General features: G+C 42.1%; 1 protein-coding gene across 1 annotated transcript in view; it reads right to left on the reverse strand.

Moving 5' to 3' along the window:
• The window catches only part of NPC1 (NPC intracellular cholesterol transporter 1), a 27393-nt gene extending 9331 nt beyond the window's left edge, over positions 1-18062 (reverse strand). The window contains exons 1-13 of the mRNA XM_053943843.1: positions 17903-18062; positions 11088-11210; positions 9730-9836; positions 8964-9139; positions 7912-8079; positions 7069-7318; positions 5750-5826; positions 4737-5107; positions 4154-4380; positions 3679-3779; positions 2031-2133; positions 891-1080; positions 313-495 (exon numbers count right to left, since the gene is read on the reverse strand). Of these exons, the coding sequence (XP_053799818.1) occupies positions 313-495; positions 891-1080; positions 2031-2133; positions 3679-3779; positions 4154-4380; positions 4737-5107; positions 5750-5826; positions 7069-7318; positions 7912-8079; positions 8964-9139; positions 9730-9836; positions 11088-11210; positions 17903-17980 (2154 nt within the window). The 5' untranslated portion in view covers positions 17981-18062. The remainder of the gene's footprint in view (positions 1-312; positions 496-890; positions 1081-2030; positions 2134-3678; positions 3780-4153; positions 4381-4736; positions 5108-5749; positions 5827-7068; positions 7319-7911; positions 8080-8963; positions 9140-9729; positions 9837-11087; positions 11211-17902) is intronic.
• Positions 18063-18903: the final 841 nt, after the last annotated feature.

Consider the following 18903-nt stretch of genomic DNA (forward strand, 5'->3'; position numbering starts at 1 on the left):
AGAATTTTCTAGTCTTAAGCATGTAGTTTAGTTCATGACTACTGCTTACAATATGCTAAAGTTACAAGTGATCAAAATACCAGTTGAGTTCTACAACTATTTTGATATCAAGCAGCAGTAAGAAAAACACAGAGACATAAATTGGTTTTTTTTTTTTTTGTGAAGGCAGAATGTACACAGTTCTTGGCTCTTTTCCACTTGTGACAGTCCAGAGCTGCTCAATTGAGCTAAGCACTGGAGACTTCCTGCTCCAAGTTTATAGCCTTCAAAAATGACAGGCACTTTTAGAAGTCTGTATGAAAGAATAAATACCTGAAGTGTCTGAACCATAATGAAGATATTGTCCACTCCAATAGCCAGCACCAAGAAAGGAATTACTTCTATCACAATCAGTGTCAGTGGGATTCCAAAGTAGCTGAAAATGCCTATAGAACATGCTACTGAGCTCAGTACAATCAGGATGCCTGCAATGCCCAGAGAGATCTTCGAATCCACCTAAAAAAGTTGTACTAAACATCAGCCAAACAAGAATCATCCCACAGAATAATTATTGCAAAGACAAAAGCCAAATTCTAACATTTAGTCTAGGTAGCAGAAAACTTTTCAGGGTCTTTTTGAAAATCCAGATATTTAAAAAAAAATATCAACCTTGAAGCTACAAGTCTTAAAGCTGATATTAACTGAACATCAAGTGAAAGATCTTAGCTGAGACTATGAAACACATGAATTGTCTAGTACAAGAACAATGCTCCCCCTAACTCCTGCCCAAGGAGGACTCAATGTTCTAATAAAAAATTGAACATCAGCATTCCACAAAAATAGTTAAGTCACTTGCAGCTATCAGCAAGCTCTAGCTTCAGTCTTTACAGCAATGACAACTGTACACATACCAGCAGTCTTCTACAGCTCTGGATATGTCCCAAAGCTATCGAGATGTACACGAACATCACAATATAGCTTATCACCACAACGCTAATATCACTGTTGCTTTCGCGGTTGATCTCATCTTCAATACTCCGTTCAGCAGAAAATGATATCGTTAAGTTTGAATTATTGTAGTTCTTCAGAAAGTTAATAAATCTAAAAAACAAAACCAAGAGGTCGATCACACTTTAAAAGGATAAAACATCTTCCACTAGAAATATTTGAAACTCAGTTGGTGGCATATTTACACCATCTGTGTGGTACAAGAGTACACTGTGGCCAGACAGTAGTTTGAGGGGACCTTTCTCTGTTTTAGAAGAGAGGTGCTGGCTACACATACCTGGAACTCTAAGAGCTAAAAATACACTGCATTGAAATACTTTCCATGTTCTATCTAGCATTTGAGGACCAATAGCTACTTTGCATTAGCTATTTCAAACTCTAAGCACAATTTTCCTCAAAGCTAGACCTAGGAATACACACAGGAAAGATGACTGCATCTTGCTTACAGTACTGGAACAATTTATTATCCCTTGTTTCAGTTCCCCAATTTGGGAGGTGCTTGTGACATAGGCAGATGCTTGTCATACTTTTATTTTGTCCCAAACTTTCTAGTACAGTAGTTTTTATCTGAACTGACAACTAGAGCAGCTGGCTTGTGTAAGCCAGCTCTTCAAGGTGGTAAGGGGGATGAAAGCCTTAGATGTTCATCTGGATAACATTTTTAAAACTTAAAGGTAAAGAACTACAGCATCAGGCTCAACCTTTCCACCCATGGTTAATGGTCCAGTAAATTCAAGAGTCTACCAGTGCAATTCTAGCCACAATAAAATAAATCCTTTCTGAAGTTACTTATTGGCAAGTACTACTGGGCTAATGGTCATTAGGTGGACTAGAACCTATGCCTCAAAGCAAATTAAGTGTGCCAGACAAAGTGAGGCTCTTATGACCAGCACAGTCTGTTTTTAACCAGTTTTGCTGCCTCTCAAAACATCCCTGTAGTTACACTGAAAAACCATCAGTATAGTGCAGGTGTTTTTGTTTATCAACATTTAAAAGCTGCTTTAAGTCATGCATGCATTTCAGAACACAGGAAGACTACTTACTCTTTTTCCCATGCCAAGGCTTTCATCAGCTTTTTTGAGTCATTGTAGTAGTTGTTGACAGGAAAAGTAATAACAAGAGCTGTAGCATTATTATAGTTATCATCTGTAGAATAAATAAAAAGTTTGGAATTAAAAAATGGAACTTACATTCTAGTATAAGATACAAGTAAGTTTAAAATTAGCATTGCCCAAAGCAATTCCAACCCTACAACTCCACTGAACACCACTGAGTTCTCAAATACGCTGAAATGCTGAAATAAGAACCAAAAGCTGATAAGCACTACAATTTGTATTCCAGAGTAATTATTCATTGTTTAACATGTTCATTACACCACAATGTTACATTGTTGCACAGTTAGACTACTGTATAACCACTGAATATGATTTTCCATCTAATGAGAAATGTGACTTCCTAAACACTGTACCTCTTGCATACTTAGATTTTACTCAAAGCAAATACAAATCCCCTACAGTTTAATAAAGAACCGCTTGCCTTTAAACACTCTTTTAGATATATTAAACACAAGTTTAATTAGATAAATTGCTTGAACAAAATCCTGGCTTAAGAGTAATTATGAAAGAATTTCCTTTGTGAACACTTTATTCTTAACTGCTTTGTCAGATCAGTGACAAAATATTCTAAGCCAAAGCAAAATATACATATGTCCCAGCATGTCAACCCGAGCTACTTCATGTCTTTATCTTTTACCAGGCCCAAAGCAGATCAAACATTTGTCCTGTTGACAAGTATGTTCTAATTACAGATTGCTTGCATTTTGCACTTCCAGAATAGTCTGTCTCCAATCCCAGCACTGTTCTACTGAAAACTTACTTAAAACGCCCTTACTTACTGAAAGTTAACAAAACTCCAGTTTCTCTGGACTGCATTTAAATAGCTGTGTTAAATGAGAATGCACCTTTTGCACCAAGAACAGCACACAAGTATGTACTGTCATGCGGCGTGGGTTTTCGCTCTCCCCGGCTGCACGCAGCTCTTGGGAGCCCGGCTGTGGCGTAGCTTCCACGTGCTGCCGGGGTTTGCTGCCGCGGGTTCCCGGACACGGCTCCGTGTCTCGGGCGCGTGGGCTGACCAGTCTCTGTTACCGTGCGCTAGGGACCCGGCAAAGAGGAAGGAATTTGTCCATTTACTCCGTGCTTGGCAGGAACGGTTTATTGGTCACGTGGCGCGGATCGATGGAAAGACGCGACCGCTCCCGGCACTCGCATGGGAGAAAATGGCGCCTGACTGCCGGCGGGATAGGGCTTTATAGAGGGGCGGGGCGAGAGGATCCACGGCCTGCCGGCCAATAGGGGCGGCTGCCGTGGCGGTGACGTCAGCAACAGCGACCAACCAGAGAACCCCGCAGGGGCGGGCACCGAGCCTTGGGCTGAGCGGGACCGTGTGGCTCGGGGCGGCCAGCACGGGGTTTCCCGGGGCCGGACGGCAGGGTGGTTACAGGAGCGGCAGCGGGGTAAGAACCGGCAGCGGGCAGCATGGGGGCAGAAACCGCGGGGGGGAACAACGCGGGGGAAACGCGGGATTACAGAACTTGACTTATTTTAACATAAATTAAAAACCCTAATCTAAACCCAAACTCCGGGATGCAACATCGTCAGACTTATACTGCAATACTGTTTTGCCACTCACCATCATATCCTCCTAACACCAGCCACGGAAATACAGGTCCACCAAATGTTCCTAAGCAGGGATCGTGAAGCAAGCTTGTGTCATTTAGTGATGCTGGAGCCCTAAAGAGATCACCAGCAACAACTGTTAGCTTCTGCTTGACAGCTGAGGCACAGCACAGAACAGTAAAAAGCTGCTTTTTGTAACTGAAAATCAAGACAAACAAGACAAGACTGCTAGTAGTACACTGCCCTTGTGCTACATTTGCTTTGAATTTAAATACAGTTTTAAAGGTGTCTGTCTTACAGCCTTTAAGGCAAGGAGTACCTTCTAACCAACTGAACGATAAACTAAAGAGAAAGCTTAGAAACTGATCTTCTGTTCAGAACTCTTCAGAAGCATTGAAAACATGTTTAAGATAAACCAGAGTCAGTAGCCACACAAAAACAAGCTGAACTGGTAACTTGATTAAAAAACATGCAATTGTACTGCTCACCGAACACAGTATAAGAAGTGAGTGTGGTAATCAGCATAGACAAAGAACTCATCCCCAACAGTGTGATCCAGAACAGAATGGCTGTTCTGAAAGTAGTTCAGTACGCTCAAGATAGTGCAGTTGTTGTTGTAGGGAGCAAGAGGAGCCAGGCAAATGTCCTTCAGCATTACAGTCTCATTGTCATAAGAAGCAGTTATGTTGACAATAGCATCCTGCAAATCCAGTACCTTAAAAAAAAAAAACAAACCATAGTTTAAGAGCAGCACAAGAAAGCACTTCCCTTGCAAGACAGGACTTAAGTGCACGCTATATTCTTGCAAGTTTCCAGAGACAGAGGCACATGTCGATAGAAGCACATTACAAGAACATTATTTCTGTGTTCATACTATGAACGGAGACTTAGCATGCAAGTGTCTGACATAAAGGTTTTCAGCAAAAAGCTTTTATAGTAAGGCAATGATTTTTAATATGAATATCCAGTGACTGTTTTGATGGATACATAACATTGCACGTGGAAGCCAACTCCATGTGGTTATACCTGTTAAGTATGCTTAGGTCTTTGCTCTTGGAAAGTCCCAGTTACCTGATGGAGAATATCTTTGGTAAGGGGAGGCCCAAAAGGTACATCTTCTCCTGATGGGTAAGGCGAGTAGGTGTCTGGGCGGCTCTTTGGTGCTTGAATAATAACTTGTTCAGTACGGAAGAAAGGTCCAAAGTGTGTGTCAAAGTATTCCTTCTCCTTGCGGGCTTGGCTGCTTGGGGCTGACCAGAGATCTACAGGATTTGTAGTTGCTTTAATATATACAAAGCCTGAGCAGCACATTGCAATGAAGACCACAGAGAAGAGGATAACTGGACGTGGATTTCTGACACAGAAAGCCCCCCATGACGTAAATGTCATCCTCAGGCCATTCTCAAACCTTTCACCAAGCCTTTCACCACAGGTAATGTTTCCTGAAAGAGCAAGAAAACAGTAAATATTTGAGAAGTCAGTTAAGTTGCATTTTCTTGGAGTTCACTACAAGAAAGATGAAATTTTATTCTGTTTGTAGGAAGCACCAGAAGCTATGTCTCCATTGACAGTCAGATCCTGGGACCAATCCCTGACTGAGGCCAAGGGGCAGAAAACAGCCCGTACCTGTGTTTCCCCTTGTAATGTAAGCTTGGGTTTGACAGCAGCAGGTATAGCAAATAAAGCTAAAATATATATAAGCAATAAAACAAGCTACCTCAACAAGCCGGTACACAAGTTACAGTATAGTTCTTTCCTAGTATGCTTTAAATGGATATATGGATGAGTCAAAACATGATCGAACTGATTTTAGCATCATGTTGTCCTCCCTATACTCCTACAACAAAGCTCTCCAGAACTTCCTTGGAGATTAGCTAGATCAATGATGGGTGTACTCAGGGCTTTCAGCATCCAGTAAAATAGGGGTAAGTACTACTCTAAAAGAAGAGAGATGCTGGTCAAAAGGCTGAAGGCCCTCTCAGAATGGACTTATAGCCTAACAAAGCTAAAACCGCAGAGCCCATCCATAGGAAACTGATACACTTGAGTTTGTAATAAACCTGTTACTGTTATCCAAGACATACCATTGTCACGGCGGGAATTCACGGAAAAGGCTACATTGCTGTCAATTGGGGTGTACTCCGAGACAAAGTGCCGCCTCCTGCAAGGCAAGAAGCTGTGTTATCCTGCTTGTCCAAAAAGGCATCTGTACTGTTTGTACAACAGTCTCCGGCTTGGTGATCTTTTGGAACACCATGTCAGCTATCTTAAGAAACTTTTTCAGCTTACATCAAGCACAGATTTTTTTATGCACATTTAGAAGATCACTAGCATTAGCAGCACAGAGAATTTCTTTAAATTGATCCTAAATTGATATATGCAGGAGATTTTTTTACATTAGAAATATGAACCAGGCATTTCAAACAAACCATTTTGTGATGCCCACTAGGGTAAGGCTGCTGAACATATCAAATTGTCATACCCACTATCCTTTTCCAAGCAGACTTAATTCTTACTATAGAGCAATTTCAGTTTGCTGATTATAACTGAACAACCATAGAATCAGAGTGGTTTAGGCTAGAAGCAAACCTTAAAGATCATCTAATTTCAACTCCCCTGCCATGACCAGGGACACCTTCACTAAATCAGTTTACTTAGAGCCCCATCAAGTCTGGCCTTGAACACCTCCAGAAACAGAGTGCACAACCTCTCTGGGCAACCTCTTCCACTGATTCAATACCCTTACAGTACAGAATTTGTTTTAAGATCTAACCCACATCTATTCTCCCTCAGCTTCAGACCATTGCCCCTTGTCCTGTCACTACATGCCCTTGTAAGAAGTCCCTCTCCAGCTGTCTTGTAGCCCCACTTTAGGTACTGGAATGTGCTGTAAGGAATCTGTAGAGCCTTTTCTTCTCCAGACTGAACAGCCCTAACTCTCTCAGCCTGTCTTCATAGGAGAGGTGCTCCAGCCATGTGATCAAGGGTGATATGCTACAATTACTGAAAGTTCAGCTTTCATTTAGTTTTTTTTTTCAAAATAGGAGACTAGGAAAAAGTATTCATGACTTAATTTGCAATAGGGCAGTGACTGTTTTGTTATGAATGTGTGTTTTCCCAGTATTTTCTGCATACTGAGTTATGAAAGTTGAAGAATAGTGTATGTGATTCTGTAGCAAGGAATGTTATGACACGTGTGCATCAACTAAACCAATTTCTGTAATCACTTTCTACCAGGTAGTTTTAGCTGTTAGAACATTTTTTGTAAGTATATGTGGTATCTGCTACAGAATGTGACTTTTAGCTGGCTGAAGTAGTCAAAGACATAAGTATCCGACCAGGGCAAAGAAGTTCTCAGGGATAAACAATTGACTTGCAGAGCTCAGCGTTTTGAATGCTTTACCTGTAACACCAGACTCCAAAAACTAGTGCAAAAAATATGAGTAGAAATCCCATGTATGAGAGCCACATGATGACATACACAGCATCCAAACCAAACAATAGCCAAGGAGGAGGCAATGGAGGGGGTTGAGGTTTTGGACCACAGACAATTGAACAGTCCTGACAGCTGCATGGTCCTGTTGAATCATCCATGGACTCATTACAGCCTTTGGTAGCATTATTCATAGGGTTCATTCCATGGACAGGAACATCTATGACAAATCACAATTTGCAGAGACAGTTTACTACCAGGAAAAATTCAGACCTTCCCAGTTATGTGAGTTAACCCTTTATATGAAAGCCCACAGCCCCTGTGTAGAGCAGCATTTCTTGGTCTTACAGATGAAGAATCCACTGCTTTTTACCAGCTATTTACAGTTGTCTAATAATTAAATGACTGGTCATGTCTATAACACTTCGGTCTGTAAAAATAACAAGCACATACTTCTATCATCTCAGCAATGATTTGTCATCCCTCTTATCTATTCAGATTGTGAAATGTGTAACAATTTCCTGTTAATTAAATACTCAAGGATGAGGGTACTGCCCATTTCCCAAGGAATACAAGTAGCCAGTTACCTAGGCTCAGTCTATCATAGAGTTCTAGAGATTTCTACAGTAACAAGCTGTATAGAAAAAAGCCCAAGCATAAAAAAAAAAAAAAAATTAAGTTAATCTCACATTGCTTTGAAAGTCTCTGACTGCAGACTTTCACTGCTGGGCAGCTGTTTAAAGATCAATGCTCTAGCCATAGCACCCAGCCTTTGACAGGAGTTTTAAAGGCAAGGACTACTCAGTTTCTTACCTGAAAAGATTGGAATTATGCTGAAAGGAGTTTGTCCATTGTCTTTACTAAACATGTACTCAATCCAGTTGGTTGCATTGCAGTCCTTGACATCCTTCCCACACAGCAACCCCAGTGCTTTAACATTGCTTGATGGAGCCTCTACATCTTTGCAGGCATTGTACATTGCTGGGAAGAGTCATTAAACCAATGTTATAATTTGAGTAAGCATTCCAAGTATTTCCAATATTACAGACTCCCCAAGTTCCAGGAACATACTTACAGTTTTCAAGTAGAAACATCTTAGGATAGTGAACTAATGCTTTCACTTGTATTTATAGCATTCAAGGTTGCAAGGCTTTGTTACAGCTCCCTTGCTCTGAGAAAGCCACTCAAATCTGCATTATGCTAGAACCTACTTTTCTCCTTGACAGGAAACATTACCTACTATTATTTTCAGGGAAAGCTATGAAAAGCATTTAAGGTACTTTCAACTTGTGGGCCGTACATGACTTTCAAGTGTCTCAATTTTATTAAAGTTCACTGCAAAAAGCATGAAAAGATGGAATGAATTATTTAAGCTTGCTACAAAATCAAAATACAACCCCAATGTATTGTTCTCTAAAACCATCTGATTTTGACAAAGGACTAGACAGTCCATTTCAAGACTGAGTACCTCTTAGAGAACCATTGTAGTACACTGTGTACAAACTTTACTATCATGCTTGCCAGACTGTTTTAGTATCAGGTAGACTTTGGACATTCAATATGTGGCAATAACTTTATTTTTCTGAAGTTATAGTCACCAGGGTTATCAGCTATAAACCATTTGTATAGATGTTTATCCTCAGCTGAACCTTTAAAATGTTTAACCGTGTCAGTGTAATGTCCCCTGGCCAGGCAGAAGCGAAGTGTTCCATGAGTTTTAAGGGGGACCTACTGTTACCTATGTGATGATTCAAACTTCAAAAAGACAGTCAAAGAGATGTTTCCCCCTTCAAATTCTTTCTGAAAAAGCACTGGTCTTGTTACCTGGACAAAAACCACGGTAAATTAACAAACTGTTTACTCACAATTTGCAAATCGATCTCCAATGAAGTACTGCAGCTCTGTAATGCTACTTTTGTTCTCTTTTAAAATGGGATCATAGTAAGGTATGGTGCTTGTAACATTCAAAAAGTCAGACTGATTTGGACTACAAGTCAGTTCACAGAAGAGGTTTATCAAGTTGTAAAAACACGATGGACATCTGGAAGGAAAGCCAATGAACAGCAATTAGATTAAGAGGTAAAGGTGCTATGTAGGTCAAGTCAGATATGCCTTGCAAATATAAACATTCTGCTCAGAGCAACAGAACAAAATATTTAAATTCTGTAAGACTTTAATCAGCAATATGACAACTGCTGTTGATGCTACAGATGAACAATTTTAAGCACCATAAATCACTAATAAAATTACCTACCTCAAATAGCAGATTCAAACAATTTTATTAGAATTTGAAGAAAAACTTAACTGTTGATAGCAGGAAGACTTCTTAGACTTCTTCAAGTCTTAGTTAGAACAAGACCAAATGCTACTTGGTCGCCCTCTTCTGAAGGTTTCATTAGATAAAGTAGCTTGAGACAAGCTAAGGGAAAGTTTATTCTACCAGCTAAATCAATCCAGGCTTATAGATGTTTCATGACATTACAGCCTGCTGCTATGGATGAGAAAGTCACTCCAGCAGCTTGCTCCAATAATCCTTTAAATGAAATTACCACGTTTTTCTACAGTCTACTTGAAGACAAGTGCTTTGGCATTCTGTTACAAAATTAGTTGCTTTGCCATTCGTTAGCATACCTGGAGAGAAACTGCAGAGGCAGCTGCAAGTTATTTTTCAAAGTCTGAAGCTGATGAACATCACAGCAAGTGCTAACATTGCCAAAGAATAAACCTGGACAGAGTTCCTTAAAAAAAAACCCAAAAAACAAACAACATTGAGATCAAGAGGAAAGGAAGAAAAAGCATGTTTAAGACTTCAGAACTCATTAGTATCATGGGCTCTGTGTCAGCATATTTCAGAACACAGTAGCTGTTGCTGTGGGAAACACATAGGAGAAAAGCAGTCCAGCAAACAAGATTTTTGTTTAGAGACTAGAGAGAAGAATCACTTTTTTCACTTCTTTTATTCAAGGCAGCACTTCCTTTTGAAAACTCCTTCAGATGAACTTTAGTCACCAGAGTCTATATATAGAATGATAATGGCATTTGAGAGCCTATTGGAAAGAGGACAACACATGTTTATCCAAGTTGAAAGTATTCCTGCAGCTTATCCTCTAGTACTCCTTCTGGGTAGTATCAGATTTTAAAGTCTCAGAAGGTAAGCCACTAACCATAAAACCACTGATTACCTGGAAGAGTTGCTTCATGTTCAGTGTGTAGAAGAGACAAATGCATTTAACACAAGTGTATCCGATAGTAAGATACAAGAACTGTACATTAAGTCTTCAGAAACAACACACAACAGCAGTTAACTCACCTACATATTTAATGAAGTCATTCCTGTCACCAGTCTAACCATTGTTTAACTCTGTAGTTATTTAACTCTTTAAAGCTTTGAACTAACAGATGCCAGAAGGCAAATCTGGCAATATGCTGTGTTGTGCATGAAATATATAAATTCTATTTTGACTGTGGTTTCATTCACTTTGGCAGCTGAAGCCCAAGTAAGGAAATACAGTCTCACACTAGGCACAGCTAATTTTGTCCAAATTTGCTCCATTTGAACAAGTATCAGTTAGCACCTTCCTTTATCAGGAATGATCATCTGAAGGAAAATAGTTTAGTCTTGTCCTTTAGAGATCAGAAGGGCATAACTGTGGAACACATATTTTGGGAGAGTCTTCAAAAAAGCAATTTGCGTAAAGAGTAGTCAAACCAGTGAGGGAAATATGCAAGGAAGTGAACAAACCCTATATTTAAGATTTAAGGTTTTGTCTGTGACAGCCGCTAAACACATTTTGGAGACTTCTCCTACCTCTGAAAAGAAACTGAGGTAAATTACCTTAACCCAGTTGGACCCAAGAAATCAGAGACAATCTGTCTACTTTCTCATCAGGTTAGGATGAGAGGTCATAGCACAGGTCCAAAAGAACCCAATACAGAATTCTACTGTTGAAGAATTATTTTTTAGCAGCAAACCTCCAAGAGAAGCTCACCTGGATTAAGTCATAGCCATCTTCTGGTAGTGCTATTGGTGGCCCATCATAAGCACAGTTGTACCTCTTGTCTCCAGAAGCAACTCCACATTCTCCATACCAGACACACATTTGTGGAAGTACCTAATCAACAAAATAAGTGTTTAACTGCAAGGACTAGTTGCCAAATATCTCAGCTGTTGTAGAATTTATGTGCTATTACTCCAAAAGCCACTTGCAGTCCAGATTAGATAACTTCCTGCTAATTAAAACATCAGTGTGTACTACATAAAGCACCCATTAACAAAAGCAGATGTTTTGGACATGGTGCACATCACCAGGGATCTTCAGCTTAGCTCCCCACCTTCCCTTGATCATTACAGAAACAGGAGGTGCACTGCTTATAGTTAAGATCAAGTATAAGAAGAACCTAAATCTTATATAGTATAGAAGAACCTATATATACTACAGAAGAACCTAAATCAATACCTGAAAAACATCTTCAAGTACAAGGCGATTTAGAAAATAATTTGTTCATGCAAGACAACAAAATAATGGGTGGGTTAAACTGTCACATTAGAGCATGAGTCCGTGCACATGGAGATAAATTCACGGCTTATGTGCAATTTCACTTCCTACTGACACCTTCTGATCCTTCCTGAAAACTTATTACAGTGACAGATTGAGGAAATAGCAGCACAGAGAGGATTCAGAAACAGAACTTCATACCTCTGCATTTGCCATACATATATTGTCACAAACTTAAAGGATGCCCTCCATCACCACTTTCAAGCTTAAGCATGGAACTTTTAAATGGGATTACAACGCTAAGAAAAAAGCCTAATTTTAAAGATGTTTTAATTTAAGGGACTATTGAAAATCCAGAAATGTGCATAAAAGAAATTGAAAAAAGGCAGTGGCACCTTGAAAGCCTTTTATTTTTGTTCAGTGGTACTGACACTGAAACATCTGAGATATTAAGCCAAAATATTTATTCTGAAAATTAAAACATTTAATGCAATAACAAGTTATTTACAGCAAAAGCTTTAATATAGCTCCAAGGTTTTCCTACCACCTGGGCTGCAAGCAGACTGCACAAACATTTACTACACTTCTGCCATCTCTGATCAGGAGTTTGCTTAGTACAGTTTGAGAGATAACTGACCTATTTTGATCTTCTGAACAACCTTGACTTAGCATTTTAGAGACACCATATGTTGTTGCTGCAAGGGCAGACTGCTGTGCTCTGTGCTTGACCATGTATTGTTTACCAACCAGAGAGGCCCCTGAAAGGTTGTCCTGACAATACCCGAGAGCTACCCAGAAACACAGTGCCTCCATAACATCCATTTTTGTGCTGAACAACACTGACAGTTCTTCAAAAAGTACATCAGTAGCTGGTAGTTTATCAGGGACAATAACCATCACTAATTTACTCAACCCAAGACTTGTTTCCTCCTTCCCCTAACCAGGCAACATAGGCCAATTCAAAGTTACTCACTGCAAGCCAGGTCTAAAAGTCAGTTTCAGTGCCACTCATCTAGATCACCATTTCATTTGTCTATTCTAGTACATCTTCTAGTTAAACCCACAACCAGCTGTTAAGTATTACCATGTTCTGTGATACAAGCTGGATAACGTCCCTTAAGATTGCACTTACAAACATCAGCATAACCCAAAAAGTCAAACTTCCATAACTTGTGGGCTATTTCTCAAAACCACATTGTAAATTTGTTCATGTGTCAAGGTAATCTAAGAAGTTAATGCTAAATTGATGCAAATTTAGAAGTTATCATCTTCAACTCTGCTTCCTCATACCTATATGCCCCAGCTTTAACAGCAAACAATCTACTAGCAGTGAAAATAGTTCTGCTATTTATACCAGCATCAGAAATTAATTGTCTCTTCAAGAAGAAACACAGATTCACTACTACTCTTGCAAAAGGGCAAGGAATTCGGAGCTACTTTGCAATGCCCGTGAGAAAAGGATTAATTATTTCTTCAGTATCAGGCTGGTTTCTGTATTTAGTCTAGAATGGTTTGTAATCACCCTTTCTAAAAAACACTTTCTGTGTTTCATTACATCTTGTTATCTAACATTTCTTATTTTTTTAAAACACACAAATTCATCAACCCACTCTTTACAGAAAGACTTAGTTTCTTCCCGAGTGGAATGTGTGGGAAAACTGGTAATGCAGTTAACAGTTACAAAAAACTTATCAGGGCACCTCTTGCATGGAAAAGCTTGAGTAAATTTCAGCTACTGTGTCAGTCTGACTGATAGTTCAATTGTTTTAAAAACATTATCTGTGTTCCAAGGCAGCGATTCCTTGGTTAGAGCTACATGGATACAAAACAAAATACAATCTGTCTTATGTTTATAAATTTACCTACAAGGCTTTCTGTCATCATTTTCAGGGCAGAACATAAAACAACTTACTTGCACATGACAGTAATGTACCAAAAGGTATCCAGCTAAACACAAAAGAAAAATAAAGCAAGACAAAGTTCGGCCTAGTATTAGTTTACATTTGAATTTGGATAAAGAATTTCAAATCACATTCCAGAAGTTCCACAGCAATAAAACATACAATGGAAAAAAAAATGTTTGCCACTCAAACTTTCAGCCTGTTTAAGAAAAGCTGAACAGATCAGCTGCTTTAAACTATTAGAAGAGCACTTGGGCCTAGAACTGCAAGTCTGAATACTCTGTTTCAGTATTAACACCAAGAAGGCAGTTCCAGAAACAGCTTAAGATTTTACATTTATGCCATTACCTAGTAGGGTTTCACTAATAAAAGCATAAGTTTGTTCCCTGAACCAGTAAGCTTTGGGGATGCTTGATTTACAGCGGTTGAACCAAGTCAATAAGCCTAAAAACCACCAAATCGTTATGCATCAACAGCCTAAATTGAACAGCACAGCTCTTGAACATTAACAAGTTAATAGCCTGCTTACCATTGAGTCAGCCCCAAAATACAGGAGAGGACTGGTCTCCTATGGCCGAGGCAGCATTCAGGAATACAAGTAACTATGTAACTACTTCACTACCACAGATAAGATAGAGCTGACAGTTCTTCCCTCTGAAAACCCTCTAGTAAAAACTAGATTAAGTTAGAGACTCAGACAAGCACTTTGCTTTTTCCATTCTTTCAGAAGAATGCTCCTGTGAGGGAAGGGTGAGATAGGGATGACTAAGTGTGGTTGTAAATAAGTCATAGTTAACAAAGCTGCTGCTTGCAGAGTCAGACTTTTAGGTCAGATAATTGTTCACCTGGGTATTAAGTTTCTTAAGTGGGCGAAAGCCTAGCCCCAAAAGTAACAGCAAAATTCTATGTTGAACCCATCTGCCTTCTAAACAAGGCAAAATACTTAAAAATATTCCATAAGTAACACAGGGCTAGTTCATGGTTTTGGCTTTTTTTCTGTATGTTTTCCTGTTAAGATCATATTAAAATGGGACTTTCCTAAGTATTTCATAAAGCAACATCAACATAACCCTAGATAAAGGCTGTTTCTTCCTGCCTCTAGCATATCTTAGAAACCACTTGTCAGTACACTAACACCAACCCTCAGAGTTCAGAAAACCACATTCCTATTTCTGGCAGGCTTAGTCTATTTGAAGAGAAATTTCACCTCAGGCCAAGGCTCTAGGAGCCATTATAAAGAACTTGCACATGAATGAGTATGAGCATTCTACAAAAGTTCTGTTAAGAGTTTTCTGGTTCCCAAGCATTATCATTCATTTGTAATAGAACTAGTATTCCACAACAGATCATAAACACATTTCATTCAGCCCATGTTCCTTCAACTGCAGGTTGAAACAAACCGATAAATTTTGATACTTCCAGCAGCATTCACCATTACCAATGAATACATAGCTGTTAAGGAGACAAAGAACAATGATGATGCTGTACGCAGAAACAGCAACTGTTTGTGGTCTTACAAATACCAGATGACAAGTGAACATTGTTTGATTCTTCAAACTAGGATTACTAATACATGGAAAAGGCAAGAGCATCAGATACAGCTGTTTCCCTTTCCTTCATCTAGGATGATGCATCTGGGATCTTGCAGGGCAAAAAGATCAATCCAGGAAAGAGCACACTCTTCCCCTGCACCCCCTTAATATCTGCTATTGCCAACTAGGTTGAGAGTTCTAAGGAAATATCACTATACCACCTTTAATAAATGGGTGGTATATGGTATATGGGTGAAGACTGGTTTATGGAAACAGGTGACCAGGTCAAACTCAGATTTGCCCCAGAAGGTGCATATTTACTCACAACCCTTCCTGTGGGGAAAAGAGTTGCATGGACTAAAGGAAACTTTACAGGTTTAGTTCTTATTCTTTGTCTCTTTCAGTAACTTGTTCAGAGCCATGCCTTATCTGCCAAGCTCCTCCTGTTCCTTTGCTCACCAGCCTGTTTCCTTTCAGATGGAAAAATCATTACTACTCCTGGTCAGGCAAAGCAAGCCACAGTTCTGGAGTTATCCAAGTGCATTTCAGATGCCACAGTAACGTCAAAGTCAAGTAGGAAGGGAAAGCAGCAATAACAGTAATAATTCAGTATCTGTGGGGACAAGCTGATGTTACTTGCAAGGATGCATACATGATCAGGAAGTGCAGGGTCCCCAGCTAGCACCTGTCTGCAACTAAGTCCATCTGCACCAAAACAGCTCTGATGTCCTGCAGGTTAATAATAATAATACTGCACAACACCTGGATTGTTTTGGCTAGGTAGGTACTACTCAGTTCTGCCAGTCACTCCCTTCAGTCATCTCTCCCCTTCTAAGGCAGCTTCCTCACCTTCCATCCAGAAAGGCTGAACAAGTCACTCCTGATTTTCCAGGAAGTAATTTAGATGTAGTGGTTACTGTCTTGTTCTGGAGCTACACCACCATCCCCGACAAGGTAACACCACACTGCAGCCACTTGGCATGAGCAGCATTTGTCATTAACACATTCCCATGGGATTTCAGAAAATCAAATACAGCTTGGGGTCCTAGCTGCTGTACCTAACCTTGATTAGCCAGTGATTTAACAGCTTGTGTTTTAGTACAATTATACAAAGATCAATTGCAATAGTGGCCATTAAGCACACAAATACCATCTAGTGCATTAGGACGTTCATAAGAAAATAAAACAGTAATGGATAGCTGGCAGAAATCTTGTACCAAATACTGTTCAGAGTGAAAGATGCAGGCTGAACACTTCAAGTTCATTGTGTACACATATGTAGTGGAAAGACTGTGAGCTGAATTGCCACTCCAGTCCACAGACTGATTTGAAACAGAAAAAAAACATGACATATGGCACTTTGGATTACAAACATCACAACTGAAAGCACAAAACCATTACACCAGCAGTACACTTGAGGGAGAGAACAGTTTACCTTTACAATGCTTCTCTTCAGCAAGCATCTAACACTATATAGGCTCAGTCTAACTGAAGGACCAGTTTCTCTTTGAAAGATATCAAGAGTCCTCTTTGTGAAGTGTCAGGCTGTAAAGAAGAGTTAATGGCTAAAATCCCCAATAAAAACACATTCTGCCTTCTCACAGTACACAACTGAGACCTGCATGGTTAGAGTAATTTTGCAATGTTTACTTTGAGGGACCACAAAGCCTCTGCAAGGATTCCCCTAAATATTTGGGGAACTTGTTTCAAGTTCCTGTAGGTCAGTATCCTCCTGATAAGGAAAGCATTCTGTCATTTCTTTACCAGCCTAGGACACACCTCATGGCTCCAAGATGCTATCTCCCTCCAAAAAATATTACATAAAGGTGCATTGGTTAGCTGTGAAGTACCATTAGTTACTCATCTGAAGATCACGAGTCACTACTAGCAATCTCCTTCTCCAGTGGTAATAGAAGAGTGAATTCCTCATTTTATGTTCAAGCTCTTAAAAAGGTTTTTTCGAAGAGGATATGAGAACAGTACATACACAAGATGACAAACTGCTATGTTTTAAAAGAGCTAATCATGAAACTTGACCTAGAAAGTATGTTTTTAACGTAGGTAGAGAGGGAAAGAAAGCCGATCACTAAGGCTTACAAGACACTCCTTGTTTCTCAAGAGGAATGTGGAGTATCTTGCTCCTAGCTTGCACTACAGCATAACAAAACATGAATGAGTGAATGCTTTATCATATTTTTTCATAAAGCTCCCAAGAAGTCAAACATACTCTAGTCCTCGATTTTAAGGAAATATGTAGTCTTACTACCGGCACATGAAAAAACAGCAGCTCTCACTCCGTACAGATCATTACTTCCAAGAAGTCGTCACCTAGCCTAAGTTACACCCCAAGCAAAGCGAGCCAGACACCAACGACATCTGCAAGCCTCTGCCAAGCATGTGACTGCGTGGCCACTCACATGCACTGGGCATTGCATAACCAGAGCACGCCACGGGAACGCGGCATCCCGGGGGCTGCCGCTGCCGGGTGCGACCGCAGGGGACGGGGTAGAGGGGGCGGGCAGAGACTGAAGTTCGCGGGTGCTTCCCGGCGGGCCTGGTGCGCCACCGGCTGACAGCCTCGTCGTGACGAAGACCATAGGCACGGGAGATGGGGGATGAGCCCCACCGGGGACGAGGAGGGGACACCTCGGTACCTCGCTTCAGCTTCGCGCCGCCCCGAGCCCAGGGGCCTAAGCCGGGACACCGCCGCCCTTACCCAGCCCCGCCGCCTGGGACACCCGGTCGCGGGATGCGCAGGGGAGACCGCGGCTCCCCCCGCCCCAGGCAACACCCGCGGGATCCCGCTGCCCACCCGCCGCTCCCTCTATTTCCCACCGCGCCAGGAGGCCCGGCATTCCCTACCCCACGGACTCACCCGCACGGGCGACAGAAGCAGCAGGAGGACGAGGAACCCGAGGCCGCTTCGCCCGGGGCTGCCTTGAGGGGTCCCCATGGCGGCGCGGGCTGGAGCGCGGATGACCGGCAGGCGCTGTGGGCAGCAGCACGGAGCAGCAGCGGATGGAAACAGGAGGAGGGCGGCGAGGCAGCCGCGCCAGCGCAGTCTGGAAGGGCCGCTCTCGCCTACCCGGGCGGAGCCGCCAGCCCCTTCGAGGAGAGGCCGAGGGCCGCCCCAGCGCCGCCGCCAACCGCGACCACCGGCCCGCCCCCGGCACCGCCTCGCCCCGTACGGCCGAAACGGGAACACCCTCCACGATACCACCTCCCCCCTCACCGCCTGCCCAGAAACACCGCCCTCAGCACCGCCCGCCCAGAGACACCGCCCTCAGCACGGCCTCCTCAGAAACACCGTCCTCACCACCGCCTCCCCAGAAACACCGCCCCCGGCACCGCCCGCCCAGAAACACCGCCCCCAGCACCGCCTCCCCAGCACGGCCTGTCGCGGTGGCGGGCGGGCGGCGCTCTGTGGGGCCCCGGAGGGAAGTTCGTCCCGGTGTGGGAACGGAGCCGTACCCCTCCGGGATGGACCATCCCGCCCAAGCTGCACCGGCAGTCGGGCAGCGGCATCATCTGCGCCCGAGAGTGTTAATCGCGTAGCTTGTAGATACCAAAAGTCGCTTTAAAACCCCCCGCGTTCCGTGCAGCTGCGATATTCGTGAGCCCCGAGCCCGGCCAAGGGCCGCTGTCCCGGGGCTGTGCCCGGTGTCCCGGGGCTGTGCCTGCTGTCCGGTCCGCTCTCGACGCGCTGACACCGGGTGGCCTGACCGCTGTCGCAATCAGCAGTCCTGGGAGTGCTGGCTGCGCTCTGCTAAAGCTATCTGCGTGTTTGGGCTCTGTTACATTGGGTTTGGGCTCTGGGATCAGTTCGGGACCTGGCTGGGAGGAGGCACAGTAAAAGCAGGGCGTGAGGCATTCCCG

This window comes from Vidua chalybeata, chromosome 1 (assembly GCF_026979565.1).
Source record: "Vidua chalybeata isolate OUT-0048 chromosome 1, bVidCha1 merged haplotype, whole genome shotgun sequence".
NCBI classification, from domain to species: domain Eukaryota; kingdom Metazoa; phylum Chordata; class Aves; order Passeriformes; family Viduidae; genus Vidua; species Vidua chalybeata.